Genomic DNA, 18,153 nt, shown 5'->3' with positions numbered 1-18,153 from the left:
TGTTAAGTGCCTGAGACCAAATTTGAACTCGGGTCCTCCTGACTTCAGGGCTGGGCTCTATCCCCTGCGTGGCCACCTAGCTGCCCCATCGATGTTTTAAGGATCACATTCTCACATAAAACTGAATGCGAGTTTCAGGTAATCAGGGACTTAATCATTTTTGTGTATTCCCAGCACAGTACCTGGTAAATAGTAAGTGTTTAATAAAATGTTTATTGACTTGTGGTTAATATTCAAATAACCCAGTAGTCAAATATAAAGTTTTCCAAAAACCTATTCAACTTAAAATATGCTCAAAAACGTGTTCAATGCAAATTCATGATATGAGAGATCAAGAATCTGTTCCCTCAATCATAAGTATTGGAACAGGATTAAGACCCAAGAAACTTTCAATAGACCTAATACAAGATATATTTAGTATGTCAAGACTTGTATCTTCCTTTCTAAATCTCTTTCAGTACATCTGGTGTAAAGATAAACCTTAAGTATCCCATGAAATAATTCCACAAACCAGATTCAAATGGTTAAACAAAACTATGGACTATTGGAAGTACAGTGGATTTCTTAATACTCAAGGGTTCCACATGACCTAGTATCTCATGACTAATATGACAAATACTAATCCAGTTCTCTCTCACGGCTGTAGGAAAAACAAATTTAGTATTCATACCTATATACATATATATACAAATATCAACATATTCACACACATATATCTTATTAAATGATGGAGACTTCTACATGTAAATATAAATGTGTTTTAAATACATATATTTAAAATCAATACTGTCATGGCAGAGTAGCACTTCATTCCTCCTCTAAGAAATCTCCACTATTTAATAAGCAATTAGAACTTTTAAATCTTTACTCAGCCACAAATGGGGGGGGGGGGAGGTAGGAGAGAGAAAGTGCAGTCACTTTAACCAGGTGGGATCCTAAATCGCAGTGACCATTAGAAAAACAATTTTTAATAGTTCCTAAAGGAGTGAAAAGGAGTGAAGGGTCATTTTCCCTAATACTCAGTCTCCTTCTCTACGACCCCAAAGCGAAAGAATTTATTGCCAAGCATTTCTTCCTGAACTTAAAGGTCGGACTCCCAGTCTGACGTGTCCCAGGTTGTTAAGAATGTTTCTCTTGAATCTATCACGTGTACATGGAAAAGCTCTGTACTGGAGGATAGGAGGGGGCAAAAAAGATTTTGAAAACCTCCCCCCGACCCTCTCTTGAATTTAGTCCTACCTCGTTCAAACCTGGAAAAATCCCCCAGCCTCGGATTTCAACCGGGAGGAGGATTGGCGGAGGCTTACACCTCCGCGTCAGCCCCGCCCCCGGACCCACACCTCCGCGCCTCCAACGCCTCTTCCCCCTCCCCAAGCACTACACCCCAAGATGTTTTTGGGGTGCGGCAACAGCCCCCCAGCCTCGGCTGACGACGTTCTCGTAAACCGACTCAGCCGCAGCGGCTACCGCCGCCGCCCCCCCACGCCGGGCTCTCCCAAATCTTGGCTATGACACAATTCCTATAATCCCCTTTTCTTCCCTACCCCCCCCTCCCCGAAAACGAATGAGCCCCACTATACGAGCCGGTCACCATTCTACCGGCCTCGACCTCCCCAGCAGCGGCCGCATTACCCAGCCCCGACCCTCCTGGCACATTCCGCAGCCTCTGAGCAGGGTCCGAACGGACCCCACCCCGGCCCAGCCCAGGCCCCCCGGCCCGCCAGGTAACGACTCCCACCCCTACCCTGGCCCGGTCTGGCCGGCGTCCTCACCTTGCTCAGGATCCCACAGAGCTCAACAGGCGGCCCGGACTCGGTCTCCGGATCCTCCTCCGAGCCCGACGAGTTCCAGCTCTGGTTATCCGACATGGAGGCGCGACAGTCGAGCAGGAGAGCGGCCCCCGCTGCCTGCGCTGAGCCCGCACAGGCGCCCAGCCCCCGAAAGGGAGGGTCCGGGGTCGGGACGCGGGTCCGCCCCGGCGCTGGGGGCAGGAGGAGATGGGACGGAGCCCGAGCGCCCGGGCGCCGACGCGCCGCCGGGCACCGAGCGGACCGTGGAAGGAGAATGAGCGGCGAAGGGAGCTTGTCCTTCCAGCCGTCGGCCGCCGCCGCCGCCGCCGCCGCCGTCACCCCTATGCTCCGTCGGGCGCCGCCACCCGAGCCGCTACCCCTTCAGTGCCAGTGTCCGGGAAAGGGGAAAGTGGAAAGGAAAAAGTGACGGGAGGGAGGAGAAAACGCAGTTGCAGGGATTGGGGTTCACTCACACCTCCGCTGCCGCCATCTTCCAGGCTCAAGCCACTATTTACCCTCCCCCTTCTCTTTACCCCTCCCCTTCATCCCTCCCATTCTCCCCGCCCTCTCCTCGACCCGCCCCTCGGCGTGTGACGCAACACGCACGACTCGAGGTGAGGGTGAAGGGGTGGGGGTGAGGGTGAGGGGGCGGAACTGTGGCTGTTGCTAGGTATAGAGGCGAGTCCTAAACCCAATCCACTTCCCTGTTTCGGTTAATGGGAAAGATGAGTCTAAGAGAGAAGGGTTGGCCGCACTGCATGTTGGGAAGTGTAGTGTTCCGCCGATTGCGCGGCCCGTCGGGAGGTGTAGTTACGGTTCGGAGGCCTTTTGGTGAGTGGGTCAGACTGGGGGTGTCTCTTTGTACAGGGGGCAAGGGGTGGGCATCCTCTCGCGGCCCGATGATTCCCTTCCTATACATACCCTCTTCTCAACCCCTGGCCCAAAGCGTTTGTGAAGAGCCGCCTTGCCACTGGCTGAACCGGACCGGACTGGACTTGAGCTCCTAACCGTAGACTTTGGAGAGATCGAGGCACTCTAAGCCGTCTTTCGGGGGACCTCGAGATGATCACACGCTGCTTCGCGCCCCAATTCCCTGGCGGCAGCAAGATAGCTAGCGTAGGCCCTTGCTTGACCCGGTGTGTCCGGGTGCTTTGCGCGTGCGCACCCCTGGAGCCCCAACTTGTGCCACGGAAGATGCCCGGGCTTGTAAGGATGCTGTAGGAACCAGATGACTAGCACAGGCGAGCAGGGGACCACTAGTGCTTTTTATTCTTGCAAATATTTATTTATATTTATTCTTGCCAAGACTCCCCTTCTTCCCCTTTCCCTCTCCTAACACCCCTTCCCCCCCCCCCCCCCCACCCCCCCACCCCCCAGTCATCTGGCATAGGCCCTTTTCTGCCTTATATCTCCTTAGCATCGTTCTTTGTACCTCTTCTGGGCATTTCATAACTTTAAATTGAAATCACATAGCCTTAGTTTTCTCCGTAAAATGAGCAGAATAAGGTGAAACGTTAAAGTAGATATTTCTACTTTCCAAACCCTATGATCTTTGGAGGTGAGTTCTCTATTGCTTTCAGAGAGGGAGGAGGAGTTGTTACCTTTCACTTTCTTTGACCTGTACCCTCACCAATAAAAATACAAAGCTAGAATTAGGGCAGAGTGACTGGGCTAGGCTCCCGGGCCATTTCCTTAAGAGAATACTTCTTGTGACTGTCTTTAGCATACAACCTCGTTAGCAAGAAAGATTAGTTAAAATAGGGAGCTGTAGTGGTGGTGACTCAAATCTATCTTTCCACCTCCCAACAAACGCAGTGGGCCTTCTGTCCTAGGGTTCTTGTTCCCCAATTTTTTTTTTATCTTTTAACTTATAATACATCTTTTTCTCCAAAATTTACCTTATAAATTTTATATGAGGGTGCATGTGGTACTGGTTGATTTAAGTTGTATTTTTGTGTTGCATTAGAATTACTTGTTTTGGCTCTATCAAAATAGAACTTCAGAGGAAATGTGAAAATTTCCAGAACCCTGTTATGTGTGTTATTTTAAAAACCTTAATTAGCTATATGACCATGGATAGATGATATGGAAAAACGGGGAGAGCGATTTTTGTGCCTCTCCTATTCCAGAGGTTTTTTTTTTTTTTCCTTGACTTAAAAGCCGTGAATTTCGAATTATGGTTAGGTTTTGTTTTTTAACCTGGTTCATACATTGAGTTACTTGTTTTACCGTGATATCTTCAAATTGTAATCTCATAGTATGGAACCAAATTACTATCATTATTAAAATGAAAGCTTTTAAAAATGAACTTAGAACATTAAAAGCCACAATTGTCAGAAAATAAGGTGCAAAAACTCTTTCATCTTCATTGAATTACAAATCCAGAATGTTTTTCGAACTTGAGATATTATAATCAAATTTTAACTGATGCTGTTACCAAATTGGTTTTTCAAAAGCACATTTGACATTTAAAATTATGATTCCTTTTAAAATGGACAATGCATTATTGAGAAATTTTTCATAGTATAGTTTATATTTGTGAAAGCCTCATATGTGTTTAAAAATCTACTTATATTACATTTATGCATTTTAAGTTAATTATACCTTTTTAACTACTAGCAGAGCTCTTGCAATGTCTATTCACTTAGGGTGAAGTTACTTCATTTAATGTCATTAATGTGAGAAATTTTTTTTAGAGTTTTGCCACTTTGTTCCTTTATATAACTAAACTGTTTTCAAGTTTTCCAAGTACAAGATCTCTTTACAGTGATTGGAATACATTATGATTCATTTTATTACTGTCTTTACTATCACCTTGAAGAAATTACAATGGAATTATCTTTAACATGAATGTTATTTTTGTTCTTAATAAGACTTCCTATCTTTTATACTGAGGGAGAACCTACAGGCAATCTTCCGTGTATTAACACCAAATCAACAATATTTCTCACATTGCAATCATCCCAGCTAAACATAATTATAACACCCCTTCCTTTTTTTCTACCATCTCCTTCCCACTAATTGCTGCAGACCCTATTTCAAATTTCCTCTTCCCCTTACCAGCCTTTCACTGCCCCTTCCTGGTCCTGATTTTACTTCATTATGAATGCTCCCCATGAAAACATCACATATCCAACATGAGGCAAAAGAGGAAGAAAGAAACAAATACTTTGAGTAGTAGGTTCTTTTCCCATTCCCCTCTCTCTGCTTGAAACAATTCTAGCCTATCACCAAGAAAAAGGGGAAGTAAAAATATGATTTTTAAAAAATACATTTTTTTGATGCTGTCATTTTTTACAACCACCACTGACCAGTCACATTCCCATATGACAAAGAAAAACCATCTTACAGAGAGTGGATCTCACCGGATTTAAAATTTTTACCTAATTTTAGGTTTCTTGACTTCTACCATAAGTGAGAATTTGTGTTTTATTATTTCTTCTCCAGAACCTTGATAAGTTTTTCATTCAATTAGAATTTGACTTCTTATTGGTGATATTTTCATTTTTATTACTGTTCTACAAACTACAATATACATTGTTCTCTTGATTATACATATTTTACTATAGGCAGTTAATACAAATGTTCCCACATTTCCCTGAATTTTATGTCTTCATGTTGATTAAATAAATAGATTTTTTTTTGGTCAATCTACTTATAATTGTATATTTCTAATATTCTTTTCAAACACCACAATTTAGAACTGTTTGAACATAACCCGTTAATAAACTTTCTACTGAACAACATCTATTACATGCCCTTGCAATCAAGTAGGTTATAACAGAGTTTACGTAGAATGTAAGTTTTGAAAATTTAGATGTATTTAAATTAGATGATTGGCCAAAATATATGGTTTTAGAGCAGGTAACAATTGTTTTGTTTGTTTTTTTTTTTTTTGAAACAAAAACATCCATTTTTCTCCAATAAAACTTTTAAGTAAGAAAAAAAAAGAAAAAGCTTATTATTGGTCTTTTATTATTTCATATAGTTATTAATAATTAAATTCTTAATATGACTTAAGTATTATTTGTGTATTCTATGAAATATATTGGTTATATATTCTTTGGAAATTTATATTTAAAGTTTGCCTATTTTAGAAATATAATTTTTTATCTAACATTTAGTCTAAAATTTATTATTTTTAAGATTATAAAAAGAAATTCAAAAATACACATAACTAAAACAATGTTTTAATGAAGTCTTTGGCTGTAAATTATTATTATCATAAGAAATTAGTAAAATTTCACATAATAATGTGAGAAGACATTAGTTTGGTAACAATATAAATTTACAACCCAACGGAAGAGAAATATGCAGATGGGTTATGGTAGAAACTTTACTTTCTTTAACATATATTCCATATTTCCTGGGCCAACATTTTTGTAGCTGCAAAGCATGGTCCTCAACAGATGAGAGAAACCATATAAGAATCCTGACAAGATTTTGTACATTTTACACAAAGTTTGCAACACTTGTGGTTGTTTTCAATTCAACTAATCTTTATTTACAATATTTGACTGTCTTAAGATCTTGAAAGCTTTGCCAGTGGAATATATGCTCTGAAATTCTATCAAGTCATAAAGGCTTTGAATATGAGAACCTATCTAAGTTCACAGAAAGCTCAGTACTTGGCAAATAAAGAGTCAGAGATGACTATGAGACTGTGAGCATAAGTGTACTACTACTTTGTTTAGGGTAATACCCTAAACAAAAAACTAGTGGAATTCAGATTCTCAGAATAAAAAAGTAATGAGAAATTGAGCTTCCATAAGTAAATTGATTTGTAAAATAAATATCTTTGGTTCACAGAAACCAGGATTTTCTATCATTAAAAATATGTGCATTTTAAAAAGAAATATTTAAAAATACTTCTCACTATGTCTTAGATGGGCCTAACCTGCCTATTTATACTCAGAGTTAACTAATGGTCAGCTCATACCTCTTAGTCATATATCCATATATGAATTATTAAATTTTTGCAGATCTTTCAATCTTTTAAAATAGATTTTTACTAATATTTTTGTTTTTACATTGCCTAGGTTTCCTTTTTGCATTTTTCCCTCTCTAATCCTAGAGTCATTCTTTATAGCAAAGAATTATTTTTCCTCTTAATCTTAACAAATCTTAAAGAATAGATTTTTTTCTTGTAAAAACTATGCTCTTGAATTAATGCATATATTTGATAGTGACACCTTAGGAAGAAACAAAAATACTGGTTTTTTTCATTAGAATGTTTCTTTTAAGTTCCAAAAAATTAAAAGTATTTGTGATATGAATTAGAGTAATAAGAATGCTGCTACAATTAATAAGGAAGAATTTGTTTAGAAAGAAATATGCATGATTTTACATAACTTAGGTCTTCTGTTTAAAGAAAAAACAAATATGGCTTCTTTACATCAAGGTATCACCCATCCATATGGCATGATCATTCAGGACTCTTTAGAACTTGTAACAAAAGAACTATTCATAGATCCTTTGATAATAAATAACAGTGAAGGTATAAAATGGAAATTTTTCTCACCAAAGGCATTCACCACTGTGATAGAGAACATTCAGTGCAGAGACCAAGTCCAACTGGAATATAGATAGCAAGATCTTTCCCATTTTATGGATGACACTGTTAATTGGTATTGCAGAACATCCTGGAAGACATCTGCAATCAAAGAATTTTGGCCAGTCCATTGATATAGAAAAAACCAACTGGATAAGGAATATCTATTGCTCAGATTTCAGTATGCATTTAGATGGACTCCCTATATTGTCTAACATTTTAATATGGATGGGACTAATAATATAGACAGTCAACGAAATGAATTAGTTGAAAAGGAAGACAGCTAGTTAAATAGACAGCTAGTTAGATGGATTTGGGGATTAAAATTATTAGCTTCATTTTTTTTATTGCAACTACCCATGTCTAGTGCCTTTCAGTTACCTTCTTGAAGTAAGTATTCATTGTATATAAGACTTTCAAGTAATAGATGAGTCATTAGATCTTTTTATTTCTTGATCCTAAATTGTACTTTTTTTAAAACATGCATTCTTTTGCCTTCCTTTCCTGTGTCTTATTTTTACATTGTGATCACTGATTTTGAAGGTAAAATTTTGAGACTCTTTGTCACATTTTTGGTAGGACATCCCTGCATCTTTATCCATTGCAACAGATTGTCAAGGTCTGAATTATAACTATCTGCATAGTAGTCCCCTTTCATTTACTCATATTGGAACACACTCTGGGAATATCTACAAAGAAGATTCCTCTTCTCTCTATCTTTGTGTCATCTTCTGTTTCTTGAAATTCATAAGAAAAGAAAAATGCGTTTGAAGTAAAAATTTTGTTCCTAGTTTACAGGGGAAAATGGGTAAATTTCATGGCCTTTATTACACTAAAATTTTTAGTTTTGTACTTAGTATTCAAGAGACATTTTAGAAAAACCCTGTGTTATTTGACATTCTCATTTGAACAGTATGAAATCCCTTTAAACTGAAGAACTCAAAGTATATCAACATTGGGTAAATAGTGATGCCATTCTCCATTGTCATTGCAAGTACACATTTCCTTTCAGATTTTTCATTTGCTTTCTAATACATTGAGAAATCCCTTGACACATATATTGTTGAAAATATATATTGTTGAAATTTTTGTTTTATTTCTTGAGTAAGAAACAATTGATTAGAGATACAGTTTATTCTATTTTAACATTGCTATGATTCTAGGATTCCCTTCTACTGAAAAATTGAAAAAATGGGATTTATCTTGTAAATGCTATATAACACACATGCTATTTGTAGAATATACAGCTCACGAAAATATAATTTATGGTTATTGAACATTTAGATTAGCAATATTTTCTAAAATTGTTTAGAGAACATGTATCAAATTAAAGAATATGAGATCTGAAAGTTTTATCTTATGTTCACTTTTAAAAATATTACTTAGAGGAAAATCATAAATAAAAGATGATATAATTTATATATTTAGACTTGGTTTGGAAGAAAATGAACACATTTTTGAACTGTTTAAAGATGATAAAAACAAATTAAAATTTGGCTATTTCTATTTCATGGGTTCTTTTTCTAGCTTTGAAAAACAACTATCTACATTCTCAATTGTTTTCATCATCTTCAAAGAGAGTAGCTATTTCTTTTAGATTACATACATAGAGTATATGTTGCAAAATATCCCTCACCCCAATTAATTTTGGCAATTGTCTCCAAAGGAAATTTATTTTAAAAAATAATTGTGAAGATATAATTCATCCTTGTGTGTTATGATTCTATATATAATTTAGAGCAAAAACTAGAAAAGCATGTTAAAAAGTTCATATCTCATCAACCATAAATAATTTAATAAAGGGCAGCTATCTGTTGCAGTAAATGGAGCACCAACCCTGGAGTCAGAAGAATTTGAGTTCAAATATGGCCTCAGACACTTAATACTTACTAACCCTAATTGCCTCACTAAAAAAATTAATTTAACAGTTCCTTTGAGTCTGAATCAAGTTAATCAAGTTGCAACCAGCAACTTGTTTTCCATACCCAATTCACTTTTTAGCTACATTTAACATGCACTGCAAATTTTAATTTTTACAGATAAATAATTACCAGTTACTGTAATAGTAACTTGTACATACAAGGTACTTTTTTATTCCTAAAAATAAAAGCACTATCATACCATTTACTTTCACTTATGATTACTATAGTCTAAGGTCAACACTTAGTCTTAAATACAATTTTTTTTTAATTTGGAAATTTGTGTTGCATGTGAAAATACTACCTTAAATAAAATTAATTAGTTGTATTTTTTACTTTTCATTCACCTATTGTCGAATCAGAAATTTATTAAGCATCAGAGTGGTCAATTAGTTCCATTGTTAAGCGGTTATTAGTCCCAGTCTAAGTAGTTCACCAATCAGCATTTATTAAACATCTACTATATTTCAGGCACAATAATAGTTTATAAAGCTGTAAAACAGTTCCTATCCACAAAGATCTTACATTACATAACAGGAAACGATATGTACGTAAATATATAAAAAATATAACAAAAGTAATTTTTAGAGAAAGATTAAGACAAATGCAGTGATCAGTTGAAAGATTTCATATAGAAGGTAGTGCTTAAACTGAGCTTTGAAAGAAACTAACAATTCCAAGAAGCAGAGATGAGATAAGAATGAGGCATGGAGATACAACCTTTCATAAGGTCACAGAGGTGAGATAGGGTATGGCATGTTGGGGATACAAGAAGGTGGTCAGTATAGCTTTACCACAGAGCCCACAAAGGAAAAAAGGTAGAGTAACCCTGGGAAGGTAAATTGGAAGCCAAATTATGTTGAGCTTTTTATATGCTGCACAGAATTTATATTCAGTGATAAAGAAAATAGGAAGCCCCTGTAGTATGAGTAGAGGAAGAGCGAGGTCAGACCTGTACTTTAGGCCTCTCAGTTTAGCTTGACTATGAAGGATAAACAAGGCTGATGATGATGCAACAAGGCAGGGAGAACAATTTAGAAGCCTATTGCAATAGAACTATTTACCAGCTCCTTAGATATACACTGCAAGTAAAGGACTATAGGGTATAGGGAATACCTGAGATTGAGAACCTGAGTGACTAAAAGAGTAATGCCATCAGAAATGAAGTTCTGAAGAGAAATTTGTGAGGAAAGATTTTAATGATTTTGAGAGGTCTCTAGGATATTCTGCTCAAAATATCCAGTGTAGGCAGTGGATGATGCAGGCCTGGAACTCAGGAGAGTTTGGATTGATTTTCTAGATCTGAATTATCTGAATTGAGATGATAATGGAACTCAGAGGAACTGATGAGATCACAAAGGCAGAAAAGAGTAGGGCAAAGCCTCCAGTTTGCTGACAAAAGATGGCATAACACAATAATTCAACAAAGACTACTGAGAAAGAGAAATCGGACAAGAGAACCACAAGAGACAGCACCAACTTTTTAAAAATCAAGATTAGAGGTATTATGGACTTGGCTTTCAATAATGAGGTGATTTAAGGCAATTCCAATAGACTTGTGATGAAAAGTACCTTCCATATACAGAGAGAAAATTATGGAGACTGAATATGGATCAAAGCATAGTATTTTTACCTTTTATTGTTATTGTTTGCTTGGTTTTTCCTTGTGTTTTTTGTCACTTATTTGAATTTTTTTGTGCAGCATGCCAAATATGTAAATGTTTAGAAGAATTGCATATGTTTAACCTGTGCCAAATATGTAAATGTTTAGAAGAATTGCACATGTTTAACCTATATAAGATTGCTTGTTATCTTGGGGAGAGGGAGAAAAATTTGGGACATGAGGTTTTGCAAAGATGAATTTTGAAAACTGTCTTTGCATGTTTTTGGAAAATACTATGGAGAAGAAGAAGATGATAATGACGATGATGATTATGGTGATGATGATGATTAGAGTTATCAAGAATAGAAAGTGGTCAGCAATATCATATGCAACTAAAGGTTAAAAAATTTGAGGACTGAAAAAATACCATTGATTTTTGGTGATTAAGAGAACATTGGTACATTGGAGAGCAGTTTCATTTCAGTACTGATAAGAAGACAATGTGCAGAGAGTTAAGAAGAGAAAAGAAAGGAGGCAACATCAAATAACTCTAGGAGTTTTTAATGAGTGTGGACATGAAAGGGAGGAGATAATAGAACAATACTTTGATATGGCTAGGTCAAGTGATTTGCTTTTTTTCTTTTCTTTTTTTTTAAATAACAATTTGAGTATATCTGGGCCTCTTTATGATCCAAGGGAAGGAGCCAGCAGATAAAGAAAGATTGTGAATTAGAAGGGGAGGAATGATTGTGGTGGTAATTTGAGGAGATTTGAGGGAAAAGGATCAAACACTTTAAAGAGAGCTGTCCTTGAAGAGATGGGATAAAGTTTAAAATGAGAATCATTGCAGAGGTGTGCTCTGAAAAATCATAATCTGAAAGTTATAAAGTGCACAGGTCAAATTTAAGAAATGAAATATAATTTTTAAAATAATTCAAATTATTTTTATTTGCAGAGACATTTGAGATTTCTATAAAGTGAAAAAAAAAAGAAGTAAAAGTCTACCCCTCCTTAAAGTTTAGAGATTGACAAGTCTTCCTTTAATTCATTTAAAGCATTTAGATTTTAATAATAGCATTATTATAAATGTTTTACTGAGACATGAACAGATTTTTGGCTGCAGACATGGAAACTGTACATCTTAAATAGAAAATTTTCCTCTTCTCGAGCAAACTAAAATATAAACATGTCAGATGAAGTTGACACTTAGTTAATACCTTTTTAAAAGCACTTTTTACAGATGTTCACTTTTGTTAATTTAGCCTAAGAAAACAAAACTTGTTAATGTAATTTGATTACTAAATTATTTTGAATTAAATCATTTGTGGGATGAATGGAAGTATTCAGATACCTATAAATTTGTTAACTTAATTCACATGAAATGCTTTAATTTGTGTTACATACATATACAGGTTGCCAGGGAATGAGAAATTTCGCATCTAAGATTTTATCATTTCATGAGAAATAAACAGAAATTTGAGATCACAAGAAAACCATCAGAATTAGAGGGAAACAAACTATAATGCTTTGGGGAATTAGATTCAACAAATTGAAAGAACTGTTTTTTTTAAAAAGATTTCTGAGAAGAAAAGGAGGAAAAGGGAATACCTCAAACTCATCGAATACAACTTTTGCCTAGTTGAATTTCATCTCATCAGTCTCATTTTAGCTCCTGGACAGCAGGAGCTGTTATTTTTTGTCTTTTTATTCCCAGAACTCAACACAGCATCCAATATATAGCAGCAACTTAGGAAATGCTTGTCGATTGAGCTTTCCTCTTCTTAGCAAATTTTTTAATTACATGTTTATCTTAATAGACTTCTGTGAACTAGAAGTTTGTAGAAATTATAAAATTGTATCATTCCATATTTCTTATTTCCATTGACACACAGAAAGCAACGGTTTCTGAAATGGGCAAAAAGCCTCAATCAAGCGTCTTGTCACTATGTCAATCACTGTGTATCTTAGTAATCATTCATCTGGTCGAAGTCCAGGCTACATTCATATATCAGAGAGACCATAAGATTACAGGGTATTTTGGACTATTTGAAAAGAGCATTTCCAGTATTAAGACCTATGTGTGATATTTGTTTTTACAAACCATTGAAATGTAGTAGCAGCTATGATTTCTTTTATTTGTGCCTTTTGAGTTTTTTATCCAAGCAGTCTACAAAAGTAGATTGCTACAAATCTACATATAACAAAAAGAATAAAATAATGCATAAAACCTGAAATTCCCAAGTTGGTAATAAAGTTCATTTCTTTTTATTTTTTATTTGTAGGTTAAAATGTACTTGGATTCTCTAAAACTTCTGATGTCATTTGAGATATCTGGTAGGGAATTTCTGAATTAAATGTGTTTGATTCAGCAAAAGTGATTATTGAAGAAATTGCCTTCAGACCCTTCAAAGAATTCTACAGAAGACATCCTTATTACGTGAGTGTTCCTCATATTTATGGCATTTTACTAATATTAATCATTACAGTTTTCTCATTTTAACCATTACAGTTTCTTAAATAGATTCTTAGGATATTGATTTTTTATTAGACTTTCAAAGGACATCAGTAAGCTTTTAAAAACTCTGCTTTGTATCAGGTCCTATGCTAAGCCTTGAGGTTATAAAAAGGGACAAAAAAAGAAAAAAGAAAACCAGTCCCTGCCCTCAAGGAGCTCACAATCTAATGGGTGGAAAGGGGGAGCGATGAAAACAAACAAATGTGAATTGGCAAGCTAAATAAAGGATTGATAGGAATAATTAAAAGAAGCAAGAACTAGAATTAAGAAGCACTGGAAAAGGCATCCTATACAAGAAAGGATTTTAGTTGATACTTAAAGATAGCCTGAGAAACCAGGTGAAGATGAGAAGGGAGAATATATGAAGGATAGCCAGAGAAAATGCCAGGGTGCTGAGTAGTATCTTATTCATAAATAGCCAGAAAGCCAGGGTCACTGGACTGAAGAGCAGAAGGTGGACAATAAAGTATAAGAAGACTTGGATAGGTTGGAATAGACAATCAATGTTATCTAGGGCTTTGAATACCAAACATAGGATTTTGTATTTGATGCTGGAGCGCACAGGGGGCTACAAGAGTATATTAAATAGGGGAGAGATAGGCTTTCCTTTTACCTTTAGGAAAACTACTTTGGGAGAAGAATGGAGGATGGGTTGAAGTGGGGAAAGTTCTGATATAGAATTTTTTTTAATTATTAAAGCTTTTTATTTTCAAAATATATGCATAAATAATTTTCAGCATTTACCCTTGCCTTCCAAATTTTCTTCCTTCCTCCCTCTCCCCCCTCCCCTAGACAGCAAGCAATCCAATATCTGTTAAACATGTGCAATTCTTCTATACATATTTCCACAATTGTCTTGCTGCACAAGAAAAATCAGGTAAAAAAAGCAGAACATGAGAAAGAAAACAAAATGCAAGCAAACAACAAAAAGAGGGAAAATACGATGATCCACACTCAGTCCCCACAGTCTTTTCTCTGGGTGCAGATGTCTCTCCATCACAAGACCATTGGAATTGGCCTGAATCTGAGAGAGAATTCATCACTTTATTCTTTGCACTTTTTTTTTCACACTTCAAAGATATAAATTATATTTGTTTATAAATTTCTGCTTCTTTAGACATTTTAAGTAATAATTAAGTTCACAAAATCAAGCTTATCTTCATAATTCTTTATTTCTTCCCATGCCATCCTCTTCAAGGAGTCTAATGTTAATATTCATGACTTCTTAAACAGTTTTACTATTCAGTTTCTTGACATTTTTAACTGTATCAAATTTCTGATCACTGCAGCTGTAAAATAAACATAATTATACTTTAGAATTTAACATGTCTAGTTTTGTCACTTTAATGAAGCCAGAATTTTCAATTCCTCTCTACAACTACAACTTCCTTTTCTCCTACTTTCTTCCATATACATTAAACTTTTTTTCATCTTTAAGGTGAACTCTAGGGCTAAGCCCTTAACCCATACCTCTTTTCCCAGTCCATCATTTATTTTTGTTCTACTTCCTTTGATAAATAGTCTTGACCCCTGGACAACCACTAAATGTTTTACTAGATACTGCCCTTGAATCCCTCATTTCCTTGACTTTCTGCCATTCCTAATCCTCATCCCTATAATTTCATTTCTTTTTTTCTCCCTAGACAATCAAAATTAAGTGATTTGCCTAATGTCACACAGTTAGTGTCAGGTGTCTGAGACCAAATTTTAACTCACTTCATTTCGACTCCACTGCACCACCTAGCTGCCTATAATTTTACCTTAATAAATTTTTACCATATACTTTTTCTGCTTCTAGTGTGACCACATGTCATTGGAGAAAACTAAGGAATGGAATTGATAACCCACTATGAATTTATAGTGCTTTGCCCTCAAATATCTATATTCATATCATGTCTTTTCTGAGTTTCAGTCCCATATCTGCAACTATCTGTTGCACTCAATTATCTGTAAGTCTCATAGACATTACTTCTCTTTATGTAGTCTTTGTTCCCACCACACTGATCTATTTGCTGTTTTCCAAACACAGCAATCTGTCTCTCATATTCTTGCCTTTGTTCCCCATGCCTGCTATTCTCTTTCTCTTTACTTTGTCTTTTGAAACTCCTGTTTCCTCTGAGGCTCCACCTAAGTCCTTTGCTGATTCTCCCAGATGTTTTTCTCCCCCCAACCCTGGAGTTAATTTGTATTTATTTTGGGTAAATCTTATATTTTAAATTTACTGTTGAACATGCAGTGAATATTCTTCTAGTCGAATCCAAGCTCCTTGAAATTAGAAATGGTCCATTTTGACCTTTATTCCCCCAGTAGTGAGTGCTGTGCTTGGTACCATAATAGAATTTTAATTATTATGTATGAGTATACCCTTGTGTAGAATTTTTAAAAATATTTTCAGGATACTTCTTAGTATTCTTAATATGTTTGATCATTCTCTTATCATTTTGGAAATGTATATGGCATTTGACAACAATTGCAAATATATACCACTCTTCAAAATATTTTACTATATAATGTAATATGTAACATATTATATGATATAATATATAATAATTTCAGTCATTAATACTTTCTCTATGACAAAAGTTGGTATTCCAATTTTTTTAGGGGAAAGAGAAATGTACTTTTATAGCTTACTTGGGTTTACATGCCAAGCTAAATATAGTACACAAAAATTTAATATTGGTAGTTCCTTAAATTCAATTCTAATAGTTTTATAGCCTTTTTAGCCTTATTGTTAAAGTTAATTAGAATATTTTGTCACAAAATAGAAAGTGAATAGGACTTCAACTCTACTAATGTGAAGAGGAAGATGAGTTCTTTCTGTATATAGATTATTTATTAAGCATTTACTATGTGACAAAAAGTGCTAAGCACTTGGAATACAAATACAATAAGACAGTCCCTGTCCTAAAAGAACTTATATTCTAATAAGGAAAGGCAACATGTAAAAGGCAATTAGAATTAAGGTTAATATTAATTGACTAGAAAACTATAGTGGTGACTTCAGAAAGCACCACGAGGTGCTTTTTTACTATAGATTGTACAGCTCTACAGGACTCAGACCAAGACAGCCCAGAAGTCCAAAGGGTTCGAGGTAGCTAGCACTGTGATCTATGACAACACAGAGGACCCTCAATATCTGTAGGCTGAATCTTATAGATCCAGAGGGCCTTAATGCTGGGAGGTTTAGGTCAATACAGGAACAAAGGGACAAATCAGGGAGAGTATTGTCCCACCCAAAACCACAGCAGGAACCAGAGACTGATGTTGACACAAAGTCCCACTTTCACAAATAAAGCTGAAGAGATGAATAAATAAAAGAAAAAACAACTAGTATGAAAAATTACTATGGATTTAGAGATACCCCAAAAATCCAATGTAGGAGAGGTTAACTCTAACAACTTCAAGCAGAGGCTTGAAGGAAAAAAATAAATGGCTATAAGAAATTAAGAAGGAGATAGTTTTTAAAAGTGAAATAAAAGCTATGCAGAGAATTGAAAAAAGAAAAAGTGGCAAACCCCCATCTAAGTAGCAAACTCTCATCTGAAAACTAGACCAAACCAAACAAAAATCAGTAAATTCACAATATAGCAAGAAATATTAGAACAAAGTCAAACGATTAAAAAAATAGAAGAAAATGTAAGATAGTTGATATATAAAACAGGAGAGATAACTTAAGAATCACTAGACTTCCTAAAGACTATGATTTTTAAAAAATCCTGGCTACTATATTTTAAGAGATCATAATTCAAAACTGTTTAGATCTCTTAGAAACAGAGGACAAAGTAAAAATACAAAGAATGCATTTCTCAAAAAAACCCAAAAAGGAAATGCTCCAGGAATATCATAACCAGATTTCTCATGTTGTAGAAAAAATATGCAAGCTTTTAGAAAGGAACTTTTCAAGTATCTAAGGACCAAAATCATCAGGATCACATAATATCTAGCAGCTCCTACTTTAAAGAAAAAGAGATTATGAAATACAGTATTCCAAAATGCAAAAAAAAAAAAGTTTTACAACCACAAATCACTTCCCTTACAAAGTTGAGTATAATCCTGCAGAAGGAAAAATAAAAAACAAAAATGGATCTTCAGTGGAACCGAGAACTTTCAAGGGTTTTTGATAAAAAGATCAGCAACATTTTTTTAAAAAACCTAAATGTGACTTTAAATTTAGCAAAGATAAAAAAAATTCATATTAGATCAGTTCTCTGATTCCAAATTGTTAAGATGTGTGTGTGTGTGTGTGTGTGTGTGTGTGTGTGGTGTGTGGTGTGTGCGCATATGTATGTGCATATGCGTGCGCGCACGCATGTATTCTGCTTATCCTCAAACTTAGAAGTACTTTTATCTCTTTATTCAAGTCATTATTAAAAATGTACATCTTGGAGCCCAAACTGAAAATATAGTGGACTATATTGTACCACTAGACATTTCTATCCAGGTTAACACCAATCCATTAATCATAACTATTTGAGTAATGTTATTCACCCAATTCCACTTCCATCTAAAGGTACTGACTTCTGGTTCACATTTCTTCATTGTCTGTAAGGCTGTCATGAAAGACATGTAAGAGTGTCATGAGAGACTTTTTCAGGGGATTGCTAAGATCTAGGTATATCTTTTTCTTGATATTCTAATTCTGCCTGTCTGGTGACCCTGCCTACAAAAGAAATGATATGAACTACACAAAATTTGTTCTTTGTGAGCTCATCTTGATTCCTAATTAAAAAAAACAAATTGAGGGGAAAATCACATCTTACTAATTTGCTTTT

At 35.5% G+C, this 18,153-nt stretch overlaps 2 protein-coding genes across 3 annotated transcripts in view; one reads left to right on the top strand and one right to left on the bottom strand.

Annotated features, from left to right (window-relative positions):
- The window catches only part of CERT1 (ceramide transporter 1), a 144,095-nt gene extending 141,936 nt beyond the window's left edge, over positions 1-2,159 (bottom strand). Inside the window, exon 1 of one of the 2 annotated variants that reach the window (XM_051992131.1) lies at positions 1,773-2,159. In XM_051992131.1, the coding sequence (XP_051848091.1) occupies positions 1,773-1,868 (96 nt within the window). In that variant the 5' untranslated portion in view covers positions 1,869-2,159. The remainder of the gene's footprint in view (positions 1-1,772) is intronic. The other variant, XM_051992122.1, reaches the window with a different exon arrangement.
- Positions 2,160-13,150: 10,991 nt separating this feature from the next.
- The window catches only part of POLK (DNA polymerase kappa), an 88,238-nt gene continuing 83,235 nt past the window's right edge, over positions 13,151-18,153 (top strand). Inside the window, exon 1 of the mRNA XM_051992110.1 lies at positions 13,151-13,300. The gene's annotated coding sequence lies outside the window, so the exon portion shown is untranslated. The remainder of the gene's footprint in view (positions 13,301-18,153) is intronic.

The sequence above is a fragment of the Antechinus flavipes genome, chromosome 1, assembly GCF_016432865.1.
Source record: "Antechinus flavipes isolate AdamAnt ecotype Samford, QLD, Australia chromosome 1, AdamAnt_v2, whole genome shotgun sequence".
NCBI classification, from domain to species: Eukaryota; Metazoa; Chordata; class Mammalia; order Dasyuromorphia; family Dasyuridae; genus Antechinus; species Antechinus flavipes.
Note: the sequence above shows the minus strand (reverse complement) of the source record. Positions and strands in the feature narration are given on the sequence as shown.